We start from the raw sequence: 18139 nt of genomic DNA, 5'->3' as shown, positions 1-18139 counted from the left end.
AGGACACACGAACATGACACAAAACAATCCAAAAGTAGTCAAACAATAATGAACTAGATGAGGCAATTCCTGAAGGAATTGCAAGTGAACGCTCCAATGCTGACGTTGAAGTGAAATGCTGACAGAATGTAAGAATAGTATGAATGTAAGAATGTTGAAGAGTTTGAATTTCCAGGAAAACTGGAACTTGGTTTGGAACTTGGGAAAGTGTTAGTTTGAATGTCCAGGGTGAGTGGAATGTGTTGATGTTGGAATGGTTTGAATAGGTAGAAAAATGTGGGAACTGTGCAGCTTGAAAAAATGTCCAATTCATTTCTATGGGAACTTCCTGGAAACTTGGGAATTTTAGGAAAAGCGGGTTATTTTGGAAAATGGTTAGGAGCATGAATGTCCTGAATGAGCTGAATTGGTTGGCGTTTAAATCAGTCAGGAAATGTTGAATTGAGGAATGGTATTATGGAATTCCTGGAATTTTGGGAAAACTGGGAATTTTTCCAGTTCAAAAAACAACTTTGTTTTTTGTCCTGATTAAGAGGAATGTTTTGGCGGTGGAACGCTTGAAGTGGGTTGAAAATGTGGAAGGAGTAGTCGACATAAAAAAGGGTGGAAAAAAAGGTTTGGGGAAAAAAGGTAATTCTGGGAATTCCTGGAATTATTTTGAACTTGAAAAAATGATAGTTTGAACGTCCAGGATGAGTGGAATGGGTTGAAGGTGGAATGGTTTGAATAGGTTGAAAAATGTGGGAACTGTGCAACTTGGAAAAATGTCCTATTCATTTCAGTGGGAACTTCCTGGAAATTTGGGAATTTTAGGAAAAGCGGGATTTTTTGGAAAATGATTCGGAGCGCGAATGTCCTAAATGAGCTGAATTGGTTGGTGTTGGAATTGTTGGAATCGGTCAAGAAATGTTGAAGTAGTAAATGGTATTAGGAAATTTCGGGAAAAGTGGGAATTTTTTTGAAAATGGTAAAAAAAACTTGAATGTCCTGAATGGTTGGTGTTGGAATTTTTCAAATCGGTCGAGAAATGTTGAAGTAGTAACATGTTGAATTGAGAAATGGTATTACGGAATTCCTGGAATTTCTGGAATTTTTCCAGTTCATAAAACAACTTTGGTTTTTGTCCTAATTAAGAGGAATGATTTGACGGTGGAACGCTTGAAGTGGGTTGACAAATGTGGAGGGAGTCGTCGCCAGAAAAAAAGGGTTGAAATCGAGCTTTGGAAAACCAGGAATTCCGGAAAATCCTGGATTTTTTTAAATCTTAGAAACATTGTAGTTTGAATTTCCAGAATGGTGGAATGTGTTGAAGGTGCAATGGTTTGAATAGGTCAAAAAATGTGGAAATGGGGCAAGTTTGAAAAATGGCCAATTTCTTTGGAAGGGGAAAAATGTCCCGGAAAAACCTGGAAATCTGGGAATTTTTGGAATTTGTCAAGGAAAAGCCCGCGATCCCCGAATAGGCTTAACAGTTTGAAGTCGGAACAGTTTCAATCAGGTGAAAAATGTGGAAGGTAGAGCGCGCCAAAATCTGGAGAAGAAGAAAAACCATGTGTGAATGCTTTCGAGCATTCACACAATAACACCAACAGTATTAATATTCATAAGAATTACAACATACAAGTGATTAAAAATCCCTCATTTACATCATCATCACGCTTGTGTGTATATTAGCTCACCGCATAGTGATGACACACATCTGACAACTGTATCACGATATGGGTTTGATATCAGCCGACATCGATAACATTGATATTTTTATGGCCTATCAAAAAATATATTGATATATTTCAAATGTAACCTGCCTTTGATTGTAACCCCCTCCTCTATCAATGTCAACAAAATAGCAAAATCCCATTGAACACTGCAATATAACCTTTTTAAAGGCCTACTGATATGAACGGGGATAGCAGATCCATTCTATGTGTCATACTTGATCATTTCGCGATATTGCCATATTTTTGCTGAAAGGATTTAGTAGAGAACAACGACGATAAAGTTCGCAACTTTTGGTCTCTGATTAAAAAAAGCCTTGCCTATACCGGAAGTAGCGTGACGTAGTCAGTTGTTCGTCTCCTCATATTTTCCTATTGTTTTCAACGCAGCTAGAGCGATTCGGACTGAGAAAGCAACGATTACCTCATTAATTTGAGCGAGGATGAAAGATTCGTGGATGAGGAACGTTAGAGTGACGGACTGGAATGCAGTGCAAGACATATCTTTTTTCGCTCTGACCGTAACTTAGGTACAGGCTGGCTCATTGGATTCCACACTTTCTCCTTTTTCTATTGTGGATCACGGATTTGTATTTTAAACCACCTGGGATACTATATCCTCTTGAAAATGAGAGTCCAGAACGCGAAATGGACATTCACAGTGACTTTTATCTCCACGACAATACATCGGCGGAGCTCTTTAGCTACTGAGCTAACGTGATAGCATCTGGCTCAAATGCAGATAGAAATCCCTGACTGGAAGGATAGACAGAAGATCAACAATACTATTAAACCATGGACATGTAACTACACAGTTAATAATTCTCAGCCTGGCAAAGCTTAACAATGCTGTTGCTAACGACGCTGAAGCTAACTTAACAACCGGACCTCACAGAGCTATGATAAAAACATTAGCGCTCCACCTACGCCAGCCAGCCCTCATCTGCTCATCAACTCCCGTGCTCACTTGCGTTCCAGCGATCGACGGCGCGACGAAGGACTTCACCCGATCACAGATGCGGTTGGCAGCTAGCGTCGGCTAGCGCGTCTGCTATCCAAGTAAGTCCTCCTTGTTGTGTTGCTGCAGCCAGCCGCTAATACACCGATCCCACCTACAACTTTCTTCTTTGCAGTCTCCATTGTTCATTAAACAAATTGCAAAAGATTCACCAACACAGATGTCCAGAATACTGTGGAATTATGAGATGAAAACAGAGCTATTTTGTATTGTTTTCAATGGGGTACCGATACTTCTGTTTCACTGGCTACGTCACGCACATACGTCATCATACATAGACGTTTTCAAGCGGAAGTTTAGCGGGAAATTTAAAATGTCACTTTATAAGTTAACCCGGCCGTATTGGCATGTGTTGCAATGTTAAGATGTCATCATTGATATATAAACTATCAGACTGCGTGGTCGCTAGTAGTGGCTTTCAGTAGGCCTTTAAAATAAAGTGCAAAAATAAGGAATATGTAAGAAATGCTTGATAAAATGTAAGAAAATAGTGCAAAGTGTGAAAATGTGAGAAACTTGAGAAGTGTTCTCTGCGGGTTTGATGCCAGGAAGTTACGACTGCTCTAAAGGGTGAGCGCGGCTGAGGCATGACTTTGGTCTGATTTGAAAAAACTGCCATACTGTCCAGGTGACTCTTTCCGTTTTATTGACAATTTCTTCGCTCTCTGCAGCAAAGAATCAGCCGCCAGGCAACAAGAAGGTGCAACCAAACTTGATAGTTGATACTGTTAGCGTGTCACTCCCACTGAGCAGAGATCACTTCCCGCGTTGCTCGGTTAGCAGAGAGCGAGCGACCAACTTCTGGTTTCTTTCGACAAAGAAGAAAAAAATAAATATCAAACGTGTTATTGAACGCATTTTTTGTTGATATACGTGTTTATCACGATATTTATCGATATCGTTTTATCGTACCAGTCGCTTCAACTGGAATGTCCATAAATCCCGTAAAAATAAAAAAATATTTTTTAACAAAAACATGCATTTTTGCTATTTTTTAAGTACCTTTTCATGCGATATTCAAGCAGAGGTCCCAATTTAAAAGTACAGATTTGGTGCTAGTGTTGGTTCAAATGTAAACGATACAAATTTAAATATTGATTTGTATTGTAAATTCTGAACTATTTTTTTCCTTGAGCATATATACAATGTTCTTATAGAACGGTCCCGCTAATGTATGGATTTATCTTCGCAGGCAGCGACATTGCAAAAAGAGTTTAAAATAAAACAAGCAAATGCACTGAAAAGGTGTTATTGTTTGTGCTATGGCGCCATCTTTTGGACAAGTTCGCTCACTACAGGTGCTGCAGTGCACTTCTGTCTCGACTCATGCTTTCAAACGGAAGTACAAGTGCCGTTCCGTCTTCTCGCCGTCCACAGCGTTTCTACTCGTATGGATTTTTCATTCATCACTCCAAGCAACGTTTGTAAGTTTTACAATAAAACTAAAACAATTCATACTTACTAAAGTGTCCCATGTGTGACGTCTGTAGGAGTGTTTTCATGCATATTTGTACCTGCTATCGTAATGTAATGAAGCTAGCGTCGTTAGCATTAGCTAATATATTTACGAGTGTCTGTGTTAGTATTATTAACTTACAAAGGCATTCTTTTTGTATTGTTTCACTTTCATAAATTCCTCAATAACTCCATGGAGTTATCGAGTCTGTTTAGCTGATTGGAAAGCTAGCTTGCTTCTGTTTTGTTTGATCAACCGTTTTACTGCCTTGTTACAGACACCTTTTGGAAACAATTGAGGTATGTAAATAAACATTTTCAAAATATTTCTGTGTAAATAACTCATTTCACGACGTAGATATCTGCGGCTTATAGTTTGGTGCGGCTTATATATGGGAAACATTTTTTCTTCTTCTAAAATTTAGTGGATTCGGCTTATATACCGGGCGCTCTATAGTCCAGAAAATATGGTACAAATTGGTCTGTCCTGCTACCCATATTTTGGTTCCGGTACCAAAAAGTATTTTGATACTTTTCTAAATAAAGGGGACCACAAAAAAACAGCATTATTGGCTTTATTTTGACAAAAAATCTTATAAATTAAACCTACGTTTATTATTGCAATCAAATACCAATTTTGGCATTAAAAAAGATAGTGAACATGCTAGTAAACGTAGTAGTAAGTAAGCAAACAGGTTACGAAGACTCCTAATTAGTCTACTGACGTATGCAGTAACATATTGTGTCATTTGCCTATTATTTTGTCTACATTATGAGGGACAAACTGTAAAAATTGATTATTAATCTACTTGTTCATTTACTGTAAATATCTGCTTATTTTCTGTTTGAACATGTTCTATCTACACTTCTGTTAAAGTGTAATAATCACTTATTCTTCTCTTCTTTGATACTTTACATTAGTTTTGAATGATACCACACATTTAGGTAACGATCCGATACCAAGTAGATACAGGATCATACATTGGTCATAATTAAACTTCTGTATCCAGGGATGTATTTACTCAGTTTATAGACATAATAAAAATTAAGTGTTGATAAAAAAAAAAAGTCAATGTAATCATAGTAGTATCAACTAGATATGGCTTTTGTACTTGTTATGATTACAATCGATACCTGTGTAGACCCACACTTTTGTTTACATTCAGGAGTGCTAGCTTACTGTTAGCGCTGAGCTATTGTATCCTCCTACGGTGTGTAGTGAAGCATGTTTAGCTATTCCTCGTCCTCCAGTGATAATGTTACTTATAAGAGACTTACTTTATTTGTCGCTAAGGAGGCCAGGATTAGTGATTTAGAAGTAGCTAAAACACTAGTTAGCTATTAGCTTGCTATGTTTTAAAGCACAGCTTGAGTGTTTATAGCTCCACTTTCATCGTTAGGTTTAAAGGCAAAATATGTCCAGTCTCCATGCTGTTTCTGCTTGCAAGTGCGTTAGTTGACTAACAAGCCAGCGTTGTCATTGTCGATGAAATTTAAAAAAAGTACCAGTATTTTTCAAAAGAAGTACCGTTTTTAATTAATTAGTACCGCAGTGCTTAATTAATACTAGTGTACTGTGCAACCCTAGTGCAAATATGATATATTTGTGTATTATTATAGCCCTTGTCTACAAGCGGTGTAGAATCCCATTTCACAAGATGTTATGATTGCATTGAATTTGCAGAATGAACCAAAGTACAAATGAAAAGTTTTGAGAGGGATGACTTGTATCATTTAATGGGCGTTAAGGAGTTAAGGGGCAATTCTCACCCCGAGTGTTAGTTTAAGCAGCTTGCTCGCCATATATTGCCACTTTAATAGCGGACAGACATCTGCTTCAGATGGACTCCAGCACAAACATCTATGGGCTTGTTGGGAGGTCCTTCACAACCTGGATGGAACCAAAGTCAGGTTGGTGAGAGTAAACAACACCAGCACAATGTCCCAGTAGGGTTGTACAGTATACCAGTACTAGTATAGTATCGCGGTACTAATGAATCAAAAACTGTACTATATAGTTTGAAAAGTACCGGTTCGCCATATTTATTTATTTTTTTACCGCCATGTCTTTTGATTGATTGATTGATTGAAACTTGTTAGTAGATTGCACAGTACAGTACATATTCCGTACAATTGACCACTAAATGGTAACACCTCAATAAGTTTTTCAACTTGTTTAAGTCGGGGTCCACGTTAATCGATTCATCGTCGTCGTCACGTGGTGACATTGCTGGTTTTACGAGCAGAGGAGCATGTTGGGCAGCGCACACACACTGAGTACTTACAAGCAGACACAGTGTGTAGACAGAAAAGGGAGAATGGACGCATTTTGGTGTAAAAAGTAAAGATAAAGGTGAAGTTATAACACTGAAACACCCTCAGGAAGAGCTGCTTTAAGACATGGCTAGCTAGTTAGCGGCTAGTGTTTTAGCTACTTCTAAATCACTAATCCTGGCCTCCATGGTGACAAATAAGGTAAGTTTCTAACAAGTAACATTATCACTGGAGGACGAGGAATAGCTAAACATGCTTCACTACACACCGTAGGAGGATACAATAGCTCACCGCCGTCACAACGTAAACAAACGCCATGGGTGGATCTACACCTAACATCTACTGTAATGATACCAAGTACAGGAGTGCATCTAGTCCATACTACTATGATTACCGTACATCAATATTTTTTAGCATCACAAAATCTTGTTTTGTTTTTATTCATATTTATGTTTATAAAGTCAGTAAATACGTCCCTGGACACATGAGGACTTTGAATATGACCAATGTATGATCCTGTAACTACTCGGTATCGGATCCATACCTAAATGTGTGGTATCATCCAAAACTAATGTCAAGTATCAAAGAAGAGAAGAATAAGTGATTATTACATTTGAACAGAAGTGTAGATAGAACATGTTCAAACAGAAAATAAGCAGATATTAACAGTAAATGAAAAAGTAGGTTAATAATCAATTTTTACAGCTTGTCCCTCATAATGTGTACAAAATAATAGGTGTATAAATGACACAATATGTTACTGCAGACTAATTAGGAGTCTTTGTTTGTTTACTTACTACTAAAAGACAAGTTGTCTAGTATGTTCACTATTTTATTTAAGGACTAAATGACAATAATAAACATATGTTTCAGGTACGCTAAGACTTTTTGTTCAAATAAAGACAATAATGACATTTTGTGTGGCCCCCTTTATTTAGAAAAGTATGGAAATGGTAGCGGTACCAAAACATTGGTATGGAGACAAGCCTATGTGGCATGCAGCTGGCGTACACACAGCTGTGCAGCACATAACAAAGACATAATGACAGCGTGCGGTGAAGATCGGGCTGTTCGCCGCAGACGGCGTCCTTCCTATAGCACTTCCTATCTCTGCGGTGCACGTTGAGAGACTTAGCGCGTGAAAGACCAAGTCGTCGAAACGGGAACAAGGCTCGTTTGAAGAAGCGTCCACTTTCTATTGTTGCGTTCGGACGTGGAGAGCCGGTCTACGAGGTCCGGCTCGCTCTATTTTCCACGGCGGACTGACATTCTTTGCATTCCGGGAGACCGCTGCCGTCTCCGACTGCGGTGACCAACTAATTCACAGTCTACTGGAGTCCTATAAGGGATCTGGCATGCTCCAAAGTGAAGACGTCTCATAGGACCATGGAGGAAATAGCCAACCAAGGAATTCCTCTGTAAACTAACCAATACAGAAGAACCTTGATTGATGAACACCTCTTTAAGAAACCCAGGTGTAAGAATGGACTCAGAGGAATATTGTCTAAATCCCACTAAGAAAGACTAATTCATGCCTTGGCCTCCAGCAACTGTAATGGCCTTCTCACTGGGCTCTCTGAACAAGCTGGAAAGAAGTTGCAGTACATCCATAATGCTGCGGCTCGAGTCCCGACTAGAGCCAGGAAACACAACGATATCAGTCCAGTGCTGAGGTCACTGCACTGCTTCCTGTTGCTCGGAGAATCGCTGGGACGTCACATCCAACCATTAAATACGTGTGGTGGTCAAGCTAGCTCTGTTCTCAAAGGGTACTAGGCGCCATTTAGCCTTTCTCAAAGAAAAACGCCCTACGATTGCGTTGTTTTCGGCTGTACAAATTGTTCCAATCGCGAAAAGGATTAACGTTTCTTCAGAGTTCCTGGAGAGGTAATCAAGAAGGGCGGAAGAGTGCAAGATTTTACGAAACGACGAGGAGAAAAGCAGCTCCAGTTTACAGTGATCCATCCATCCATCCATCCATCCATTTTCTTCCGCTTATCCGAGGTCAGGTCGCGGGGGCAGCAGCCTAAGCAGGGAAGCCCAGACTTCCCTCTCCTCAGTCACTTTGTCCAGCTCCTCCCGGGGGATCCCGATGCGTTCCCAGGCCAGCCGGGAGACAGTCTTCCCAACGTGTCCTGGGGCTTCCCCGTGGCCTCCTACCGGTCGGATGTGCCCTAAACACCTCCCTAGGGAGGCGTTCGGGTGGCATCCTCACCAGATGCCCAAACCACCTCATCTGGCTCCTCTCCATGTGGAGAAGCAACGCTTTACTTTGAGTTCCTCCCGGATGACAGAGCTTCTCACCCTATCTCTTAAGGGAGAGACCCGCCACCCGGCGGAGGAAACTCATTTGGGCCGCTTGTACCCGTGATCTTGTCCTTTCGGTCATAACCCAAAGCTCATGACCATAGGTGAGGATGGGAACGTAGATCGACCGCTAAATTGAGAGCTTTGCTTTCCGGCTCAGCTCCTTCTTCACCACAACGGATCGATACAGCGTCCGCATTACTGAAGACGCCGCACCGATCTCACCATCCACTCTTCCCTCACTCGTGAACAAGACTCCCAGGTACTTGAACTCCTCCACTTGGGGCAAGATCTCCTCCCCAACTTGGAGATGGCACTCCACCCTTTCCCGGGCGAGAACCATGGACTCGGACTCGGACTTGCTGATTCTCATCCCAGTCGCTTCACACTCGGCTGTGAAGCGATCCAGTGAGAGCTGAAGATCCTGGCCAGATGAAGCCATCAGGACCACATCATCTGCAAAAAGCAGAGACCTAATCCTACATTTCCAAACTTTCTGGAAATTCCCATGAAACGAATGGGACATTTTTCAAAGTTCCGCAATTCCCGCTATTTTCCTCCGATTCAGACCGTTACAACTTCAAAATATTCTGCCCGTTTGGGAATTGTGTACTTCAACAATTACTTAAAAATTCCCAAATTTCCCATAATTCCCAGTTTTTTTTTCTCCATTTTCCCCATTCAAAATTAATTGTCCATTTTTCTAACTACCACAATTCCCACATTCTTCAACCCATTCAAACCATTCGGCCTTCAACACGTTCAACTCACCCTGGAAATTCAAACTACCATATTCCCACATTCACATTTTCAGGAATTCCCGTTTTTTGTAACATTTGTCCACCTTTTTTTAGGTTAGACTACTCCGTTCACATTTTATCCCATTTCAAAACATTCCTCTTTGTCAGGACAAAAAAAACAAGTTTGTTTAAAAACTTGAAAAATTCCCGGTTTTCCCAAAATTCCAGGAATTCCATAATACAATTTCTAAATTAATATTCTTACTACTTCAACATTTCTCAAACGATTTGAAAAATTCCAACACCAACCAATTCAGCTCATTCAAGACATTCATGCTCTTAATCTTTTTTCTTTTTTTAATCCGGCTTTCCCTGAAAGTTTCCAGGAAGTTCCCATTGAAACGAATGGGACATTTTTCCAAGTTGCACAATTCCCACATTTTTCAACCTCTTCAAACCATTCCACCTTCAACACATTCCACTCATCCTGGACATTCAAACTATTAAGTTCAACTATCAAGACATTCAACTTTCAAGTTCGAAAAAACTTCCAGGAATTCCCAGAAATCCCGTTTTTTCAAACCCTATTTCCACCCTTTTGTCTGTTGACTACTCCTTCCACATTTTTCAACCGTTCCACCGTCGAATTATTCCTCTTAATCAGGACAAAAAATGAAGTTGTTTTTTGAACTAGAAAAATTCCCGGTTTTCCAAAAATTCCAAGAATTCCACAACACATGTTCTCAATTAACATTCTTACTACTTCAACACTTCTCGACCTATTTGAAAAATTCCAACACCAACCATTTCAACTCATTCAGAACATTCAAATTTTTTAGCATTTTCAAAAGAATTCCCGCTTTTCCCCAAATTTCCATTAAATTCCCATTGAAATGAATGGTACATTTTCAAAGTTCCACAACTCCCACATTTTTCATCTGATTCAAACAGTTCTAACTTCAAAATATTCAGCCTGTTCAGGAATTGTGAGCTCTCCTTCAGCACTTCTGAAATAATTCCCAGAAGTCCCAGTTTTAGGGACATTTTCCCCAATCAAAATGAAATATCTAGAGATGTCCGATAATATCGGTCTGCCGATATTATCTGCCGATAAATGCGTTAAAATGTAATATCTGAAATTATCTGTATCGTTTTTTTTTATTATCAGTATCGTTTTGTTTTTTTCATAGTTTTTTTTATTAAATCCACATAAAAAACACAAGATACACTTACAATTAGTGCACCAACCCACCCCATTTACACTCATTCACACAAAAGGGTTGTTTCTTTCTGTTATTAATATTCTGGTTCCTACATTATATATCAATATATATCAATACAGTCTGCAAGGGATACAGTCCGTAAGCACACATGATTGTGCGTGCTGCTGCTCCACTAATAATACTAACCTTTAACACTTCATTTTACAAATTTTCATTAATTACTAGTTTCTATGTAACTGTTTTTATATTGTTTTACTTTCTTTTTTATTCAAGAAAATGTTTTTAATTTATTTATCTTATTTTATTCATTTTTTTTTAAAAGTACCTTATCTTCACCATACCTGGTTGTCCAAATTAGGCATAATAATGTGTTAATTCCACGACTGTATATATCGGTTGATATCGGTATCGGTTGATATCAGTATCGGTAATTAAAGAGTTGGACAATATCGGCATATCGGATATCGGCAAAAAGCCATTATTGGACATCCCTAGAAATATCCCATTTTTCAAACTTTCACAATTCCCCCATTTTTAACAGATTCAAACCATTCCACCTCCAACACATTCAATTCATCCTGGAAATTCAAACAACCATTTTTCCACCTTCAACAAATTTCCAGGAATTCCTGTTTTTTTCCAACTTTATTTGCAACCTTTTTTAGTGTGCTGACTCCTTTCACATTTTTAACCCATTTCAACCGTTCCACTGTCAAAACATTCCTCTTAGTCAGGACAAAAAAAACATGTTTAAGAACTTGAAAAATTCCAGGTTTTCCCGAAATTCCATAATACCATTTTTCAATTAAAGAACAGACATTTCTTGACCGATTTCAACAATTCCAACACCAACCAATTCAGCTCACTCAAGACATTCATGCTCCTAATCATTTTCAAAAAGAAATCCCGCTTTTCCTGAAAGTTTTCAGGAAGTTCCCATTGAAACAAATGGGACATTACACAATTCCCACATTTTTCTACCTATTACAAACCATTCTGACATCAACACATTCCACTCATCCTGGACATTCAAACTAACACTTTCCCAAGTTCCAAACCAAATTCTGGTTTTCCTGGAAATTCAAAGTCTTCAACATTCAAACCATTCTTACATTCATACTACATTCTGTCAGCATTTCACTTGAACTTCAGCATTCACACCTCATCTAGTGCAGTGTTTTTCAACCTTTTTTGAGCCGAGGCACATTTTTTGCGTTGAAAAAACACGGAGGCACACCACCAGCAGAAATCATGACAAAACTAAACTCGGTTGACAGTAAAAAGTCGTTGTCACAATAGTTGGATACGACTTTAAAACATAACCAAGCATGCATCACTATAGCTCTTGTCTCAAAGTAGGTGTACTGTCACCACCTGTCACATCACCTCCTGACTTATTTGGAGCTTTTTTGCTGTTTTCCTGTGTGTAGTGTTTTACTTCTTGTCTTGCGCTCCTATTTTGGTGGCTTTTTCTCCTTTTTTTGGTATTTTCCTGTAGCAGTTTCATGTCTTCCTTTGAGCGATATTTCCCGCATCTACTTTGTTTTAGCAATCAAGACCATTTAAGTTGTTGCCATCCTTCTTTGTGGGGACATTGTTGATTGTCATGTCATGTTCGGATGTACATTGTGGACGCCGTCTTTGCTCCGCAGTAAGTCTTTGCTGTCGTCCAGCATTCTGTTTTTGTTTACTTTGCAGCCAGTTCAGTTTTAGTCTCGTTCCGCATAGCCTTCCCTAAGCTTCAATGCCTTTTCTTTAGGGACACTCACCTTTTATTTATTTTTGGTTTAAGCATTAAACACCTTTTTACCTGCACACTGCCTCCCGCTGTTTCCCACATCTACAAAGCGATTAGCTACCGGCTGCCACCTACTGATATGGAGGAGTATTACACGGTTACTCTGCCGAGCTCTAGACAGCACCGACACTCAACAACACATCACGCCTTTGTCTCCTCCAGGCTAGACTACTGCAACGCACTTCTTGTCGGGATCCCCAGCAAGAACATCCAGGAGCTGCAATATATACAAAATAGTGCTGCTAGAATCCTGATGAGAGTGCGGAAATAAGACCATATCACACCAATTCTCAAATCCCTTCACTGGCTTCCTGTTCCACTCAGGATTGAATACAAAGTCTCCCTACTAACCCACCAGTGCCTCCATGGAAATGCCCCCCTCTACCTCAAAGAACTACTCACCCTTAAAAAATCCTCCACACGACACCTCCGCTCCGGACAGGCTAACCTTCGCCAACCTCCGAGGACAAAGCTACGAACTATGGGAGACCGGGCTTTCTGCTCCGCCGCTCCCAGTCTGTGGAACGCTCTCCCTGACCACTTGAGGGCACCACAGACTGTGGATACTTTTAAAAAAGGCTTAAAAACCTTTTTTTTTTTTAAAACACAACCTTTTTATAGATATATGCATACTAGTTCTAGTTATTAAGCTGTTCTAGTTTTTTAAATTTTTTTTATTTTTCAATACACTGTAGCACTTTGAGGTTGTTTGCTCAATGTAAAGTGCTTTTTACAAATAAAACCTATTATTATTATCATCATTTGCAGACTATAATTACTGTTTTGCAAAAAATATTTTGAACCCAAATAGGTGAAATTAGATCATCTCCCACGGCACAGCAGACTGTATCTCACGGCCGCGGCACAGTGGTTGAAAAACACTGATCTGGTGATCAATATTCCATTCATCCATCCATTTTCTACCGCTTGTCCCTTGTCCGATATAAACAATCACGTGATGCAGTTGCCTTACAACAACAACAACAACACACACAAAAAAACAGATTTATGGGAAAGTAAACACGGGAAGCGAAATGTAAATATGGAATTATTTAGATTCTTATACTAGCTGTGCTTTAAAAGTGTCTAAAAGAAAAACATTTATTCCAAACACCAAGCAACAACTTCCTAGCTACTTCTCTCCGGGACCAGACTAATGGCTGCCAAGTGGCAGGTTAACACCATTTTTCAATGATTGGCACTTTCAGCAAAACGCAAGCAACAAGGACTGGAGCGGGTGAGGATATAAGTAAAAAAATGAAGATAAATACGAATGTGAACTAAAGGAATGGCGGAGATGTAAATGAAGGAAGAGGCCCATGGGAACGCTTGGTATCCAGGAAATAGACGCCTCCATGGCCCATGGGAACGCTTGGTATCCAGGAATTAGAGGCCTCCATGGCCCATGGGAACGCTTGGTATCCAGGAAATAGACGGCGCCCTCCTCGCTTGTGTGCGCGATACTTGAGGGCTTTATAAAGCAACACAAACACGGCGAGTTATTTACCTGTTAGTCGCAGTTTCACCGGACCGTTCCGCCGAACTCCTTGGTTAGACATCAGCTCTTCGTTGCCGCCGTCCCGGCGCCGTAGGTGGGGAAATAATGAGCTTTAACAGCCAGTTTCACACAATAATGGAGTCCAGGCGTTGTGGCCCGGATGTGGACGAAACAACTGCCATGGCGGCCTGATGGCTGCTGGAGACAACTATTGGGAATTCGATTTAGCAGAATGGTGCAAAGTGCATGGAAGGGAAAGAGGTGTCGTCCACTCCAGACGTCGGCGTCACATCGTGTGAGTCTGCTCGACGCGTGTCTGCTGCTGCTGCTGCTGGGAGATGGCCGGTGACGTCATCGCGCCTTGGGGGAGGTATCTGTCGTGAAAAGACGGCCAAAACTCCACAAAACACGCCGAAAGTTGTTTGTTACTCACGCCACACGATTCGCTAGTAAAAAACTAAAACATTTTTGAAATAAAGAATAATTCTGCAAGTAAAAAAAAAAATTCGAAACACGACTTGAAGCGGAAAAATGTCTTAATTAAAGACAAAAACATTGGCTAGTACAAAAACTATTTTCTGCAATTAAAAAACAACGATTCCAAAGTAAAAAAAACACAACCCTCCATTAAAAATACAATTTCTTTCAATTAAAAAAACCGATTCACAAGTTAAAAATATTTTTTTCAAAAACAAAATATTCGCAAGTACAAATGAAAAATAGGATTTGCATATTAAAAACAATTATTTTAAATTAAAAAAAGTTTTGCAATTATGAAATCAATTTTTCTTCAATTAAAATAAAAATTGCACGTATAGAAATATTCCTTAATTAAAAATAAGATTTGAAGCGGAAAAATGTCTTCAATTAAAAAAAACAAAATAAATTTGCAAATACAAAAGTAATTTTCTTCAATTAAATAAAAATGTTTCGCAATTATAAAAGCAGAAATGTTCTTCAATTTAAAAAAACATTTGCACCTATAAAAGCAATTGTCCTCAATAATACAATTCGCAAGTACAAAAACAATTTCCAAGTAACAAAAACTTTTTTTCCATTAAAAACTTTTGCAAGTATAAAAAATTTTTTTCCTCAATTAAAACACGATTTTCGAATAAAAAAACAAATTTCTGAAAGTAAAAAACTCAATTAAAAAAAACCTATTTCCTTCAGTAAAAAAACGATTCGTAAAACATAAAAAATATATTGCAAGTAAAAAAACAATTCAAATGTAGAAAAAATATTTAATTTTTTTTTGCAAAAACAAAAACAAATTTTCTGCAATTAAAAAAAGAAATTCCAATTAAGATATTTTTATTTCCATTCAGAAAACATTTGTCAATTAAAAAAAATGTTGCAAGTATAAAAATAATTGTATTCAATTAAAAAAAACGATTTCACAAATATAAAAACTTGTTTTCAATTAGAAAACAATTTGCAAGTAAAAAAAACTACTTTGTACAAAAAGTCTTCAATAAAAAAACCATTTGCAGATACAAAAACAATTTTCTTCAATTAAAAAAACATTTGCAACTATAAAAGCAATTTTCCTTAATTAATAATACGATTTGCAAGTACAAAAACAATTTTCTGCAATTAAAAAAAACGATTCCAAAGTAAAAAAGAAACATTTAATTAAAAAAAATTTTATTTCAATAAAAAAAACGATTCGCAAGTTAAAAAATATTTTTTACAAAAAGAAAATACTCGCAAGTATAAAAGTAATTTTCTTCAAAGAAAAAAAGGATTTGCATATTAAAAACAATTATCTTAAATAAAAAAATGTTTTGCAATTATGAAATCAAATTGTTCTTCAATTAAAAATATTTGCAAGTATAAAAAATAATATTCCTTAATTAAAAATAAGATTTTCAAATACAAAAACATTTCTGAAAGTAAAAAACTATTCAGTAAAGAAAAACAATTTTCTTGAGTTAAAAAACGATTTGTGAAATATAAAAAATATGTATTGTTTGCTAGTAAAAAAAATTCAAATGTAAAAAACAATTTTCCAGTAAAAAAAATAATAATTCTACAAATTAAAAAACAATTCAAGTCAAAATCTTTTTTTATCCAATCTAAAAGTTAAAAAAATGTGTCAATTAAAAAAACAATTCACAAGTATACAAATAATTGTATTCAATAAAAAAAAACGATTTCACAAATCTAAAAACATTTTTTTCAATTAGAAAATTTGCAAGTAAAAAACAATTTTCTTCAATTTAGAAAAACGATTCCCAGGTAGAAAAAACTTTGCAATTAAAAAAACGATTCTCAAACTAAAAATTTTTTTTTTTTTTTAATTAAAAAAACGATTTCACAAATTTAAAAACATTTTTTTTTTCAATTACAAAACAATTTGCTGATAAAAAAAAAAAAAGTTTTTCAATTAAAAAACGATTCCCAGGTAAAAAAAAAAAAAAGTTTTTCAATTAAAAAAAGTTTTTCTTTTTTTCCAATTATAAAAATTTGGCAGCAAAAAAAAATGTTTTTCAATAAAAAAACGATTCCCAGGTAAAAAAAAAAAAGTGTTTTTCAATTTAAAAAAGCATATTTTTTTTCAATTAAAAAAAGCATTTTTTTTTCAATTAAAAAAAACATTTGCAAGTTGAAAAACTATTTGTCAATTAAAAAACTATGAGCAAGTATAACAATGATTTTATTCAATTAAAAAACGATTTCACAAATCTAACATTTTTTTATTTTAATTGGAAAACAATTTGCAAGTGAAACATTTTTTTTTCTACAAAATAAAAAATTCGCAAGTAAAAAAAACAACTATTTTTTTCAATTTAAAAAGAATCCCACGTAAAAAAAGAAAAAACAATATTTTATTAAGTATGAAAACGTTTTCTTTGAGTCAAAACTTTAGGCAGCAATATTCCCCACACCTGCACTCAGAGCGCCTGTAATTCCCACTCTACAACGACAGGTGGTGCTGCTGAGTCAGTTTAAGGCAACCAGAGCTACTGTTATTCGCGCATGGTGCCATCCACCAAAAAACAAAGGGGGAGTAAAATGGCAGAGAGAAGCAGTGCTTATTTGACACGTGCGAGCCATGAACGAGTCGTTCTCACTGAATCATTTCTTTTAACTCATTCTTTTTCTGACCTGTGAAAGGAGAAACCAGGTAAAACTAACTGCATTTGAATCTGTTTAGGAGGGTAAAAACAACAAATGTTCGTGCACGAGCTACACGACAAAACGAACAACTCACTCAGCTCCCGAGTTTCACTGACTCTCGGGTTTTGGAAGAAAACTCGAGTTTCACCGACTCATGGATACTGGAAGACTCGGTGTGAGTTTGGGCACACGAGAAGTGCTACCTGATTCACCTCAGTAAACGACTCATCAGAACTCAGGTTAGTAAAAGGAATCGTTTCAAATATTGATGGCATGGATCCGTATCGGACTGATACTGGTGTGATGATAATATTGGTCATTTCTCCTTCAAATACGTGTTTTTCCTGCACCACCAACTTCATTTCATGTCTCATTATAGGGGCGCACAAAAAAAATTCATTGACATTCGATTCCTAATTCTAAAAAATGTATTTAAAATATAAAATATTTTTGAATCAATTTTTCAAGACAGATTTTTAGGCCATCTTCATCCAACCAGGAGCGTTTCTAACCTGTTTGGAAAAAGTGTTCACTGCAATTATTCTGCCAAAAAAACACTTTGCGAGGATCGATTCTGAATCAAGTCGTCAGCCCAGGAATCTGCTTGAATCGTTTGGTTCCCAAAGATTCATATTATTTATCATTCAACAATATCAATGATGATGGAAAGTGCAGTATCACCCACTCCTTATTTAAAGACAAGAGCTATATTCTGACTTACCTCTACTGACTTTTTGATACATTTTTGTTTTTTAAAAAACAAATTGTGTTTAAAATTAGTAAACACATTTCAAGAGTTTTTGTTGTTGTGGCACTAAACTGGCGACTATATATCAGGGGCCGTACTTATCAAGCTTCTTAGAGTGCCATTTTACACTTAAGTCCTGAGAATTTGCGAAATTTAGTCCTACTCTCAAACTTAAGAATAAAAGCTTTTTATCAACGTTCTTAAGTCTAACAATCACTCCTACTCTCCACGATATTCAAG

The 18139-nt window shown here is 37.3% G+C and overlaps 1 protein-coding gene across 1 annotated transcript in view; it reads right to left on the bottom strand.

Annotated features, from left to right (window-relative positions):
- The window catches only part of smurf2 (SMAD specific E3 ubiquitin protein ligase 2), a 170662-nt gene extending 156315 nt beyond the window's left edge, over positions 1–14347 (bottom strand). Inside the window, exon 1 of the mRNA XM_062037071.1 lies at positions 14038–14347. Coding sequence (XP_061893055.1) covers positions 14038–14089 — 52 coding nt within the window. The 5' untranslated portion in view covers positions 14090–14347. The remainder of the gene's footprint in view (positions 1–14037) is intronic.
- Between the last annotated feature and the right edge of the window lie 3792 nt (positions 14348–18139).

Source organism: Entelurus aequoreus, linkage group LG25, assembly GCF_033978785.1.
Source record: "Entelurus aequoreus isolate RoL-2023_Sb linkage group LG25, RoL_Eaeq_v1.1, whole genome shotgun sequence".
Classification (NCBI taxonomy): domain Eukaryota; kingdom Metazoa; phylum Chordata; class Actinopteri; order Syngnathiformes; family Syngnathidae; genus Entelurus; species Entelurus aequoreus.
This window is presented reverse-complemented; position numbering and strand designations above follow the sequence as displayed.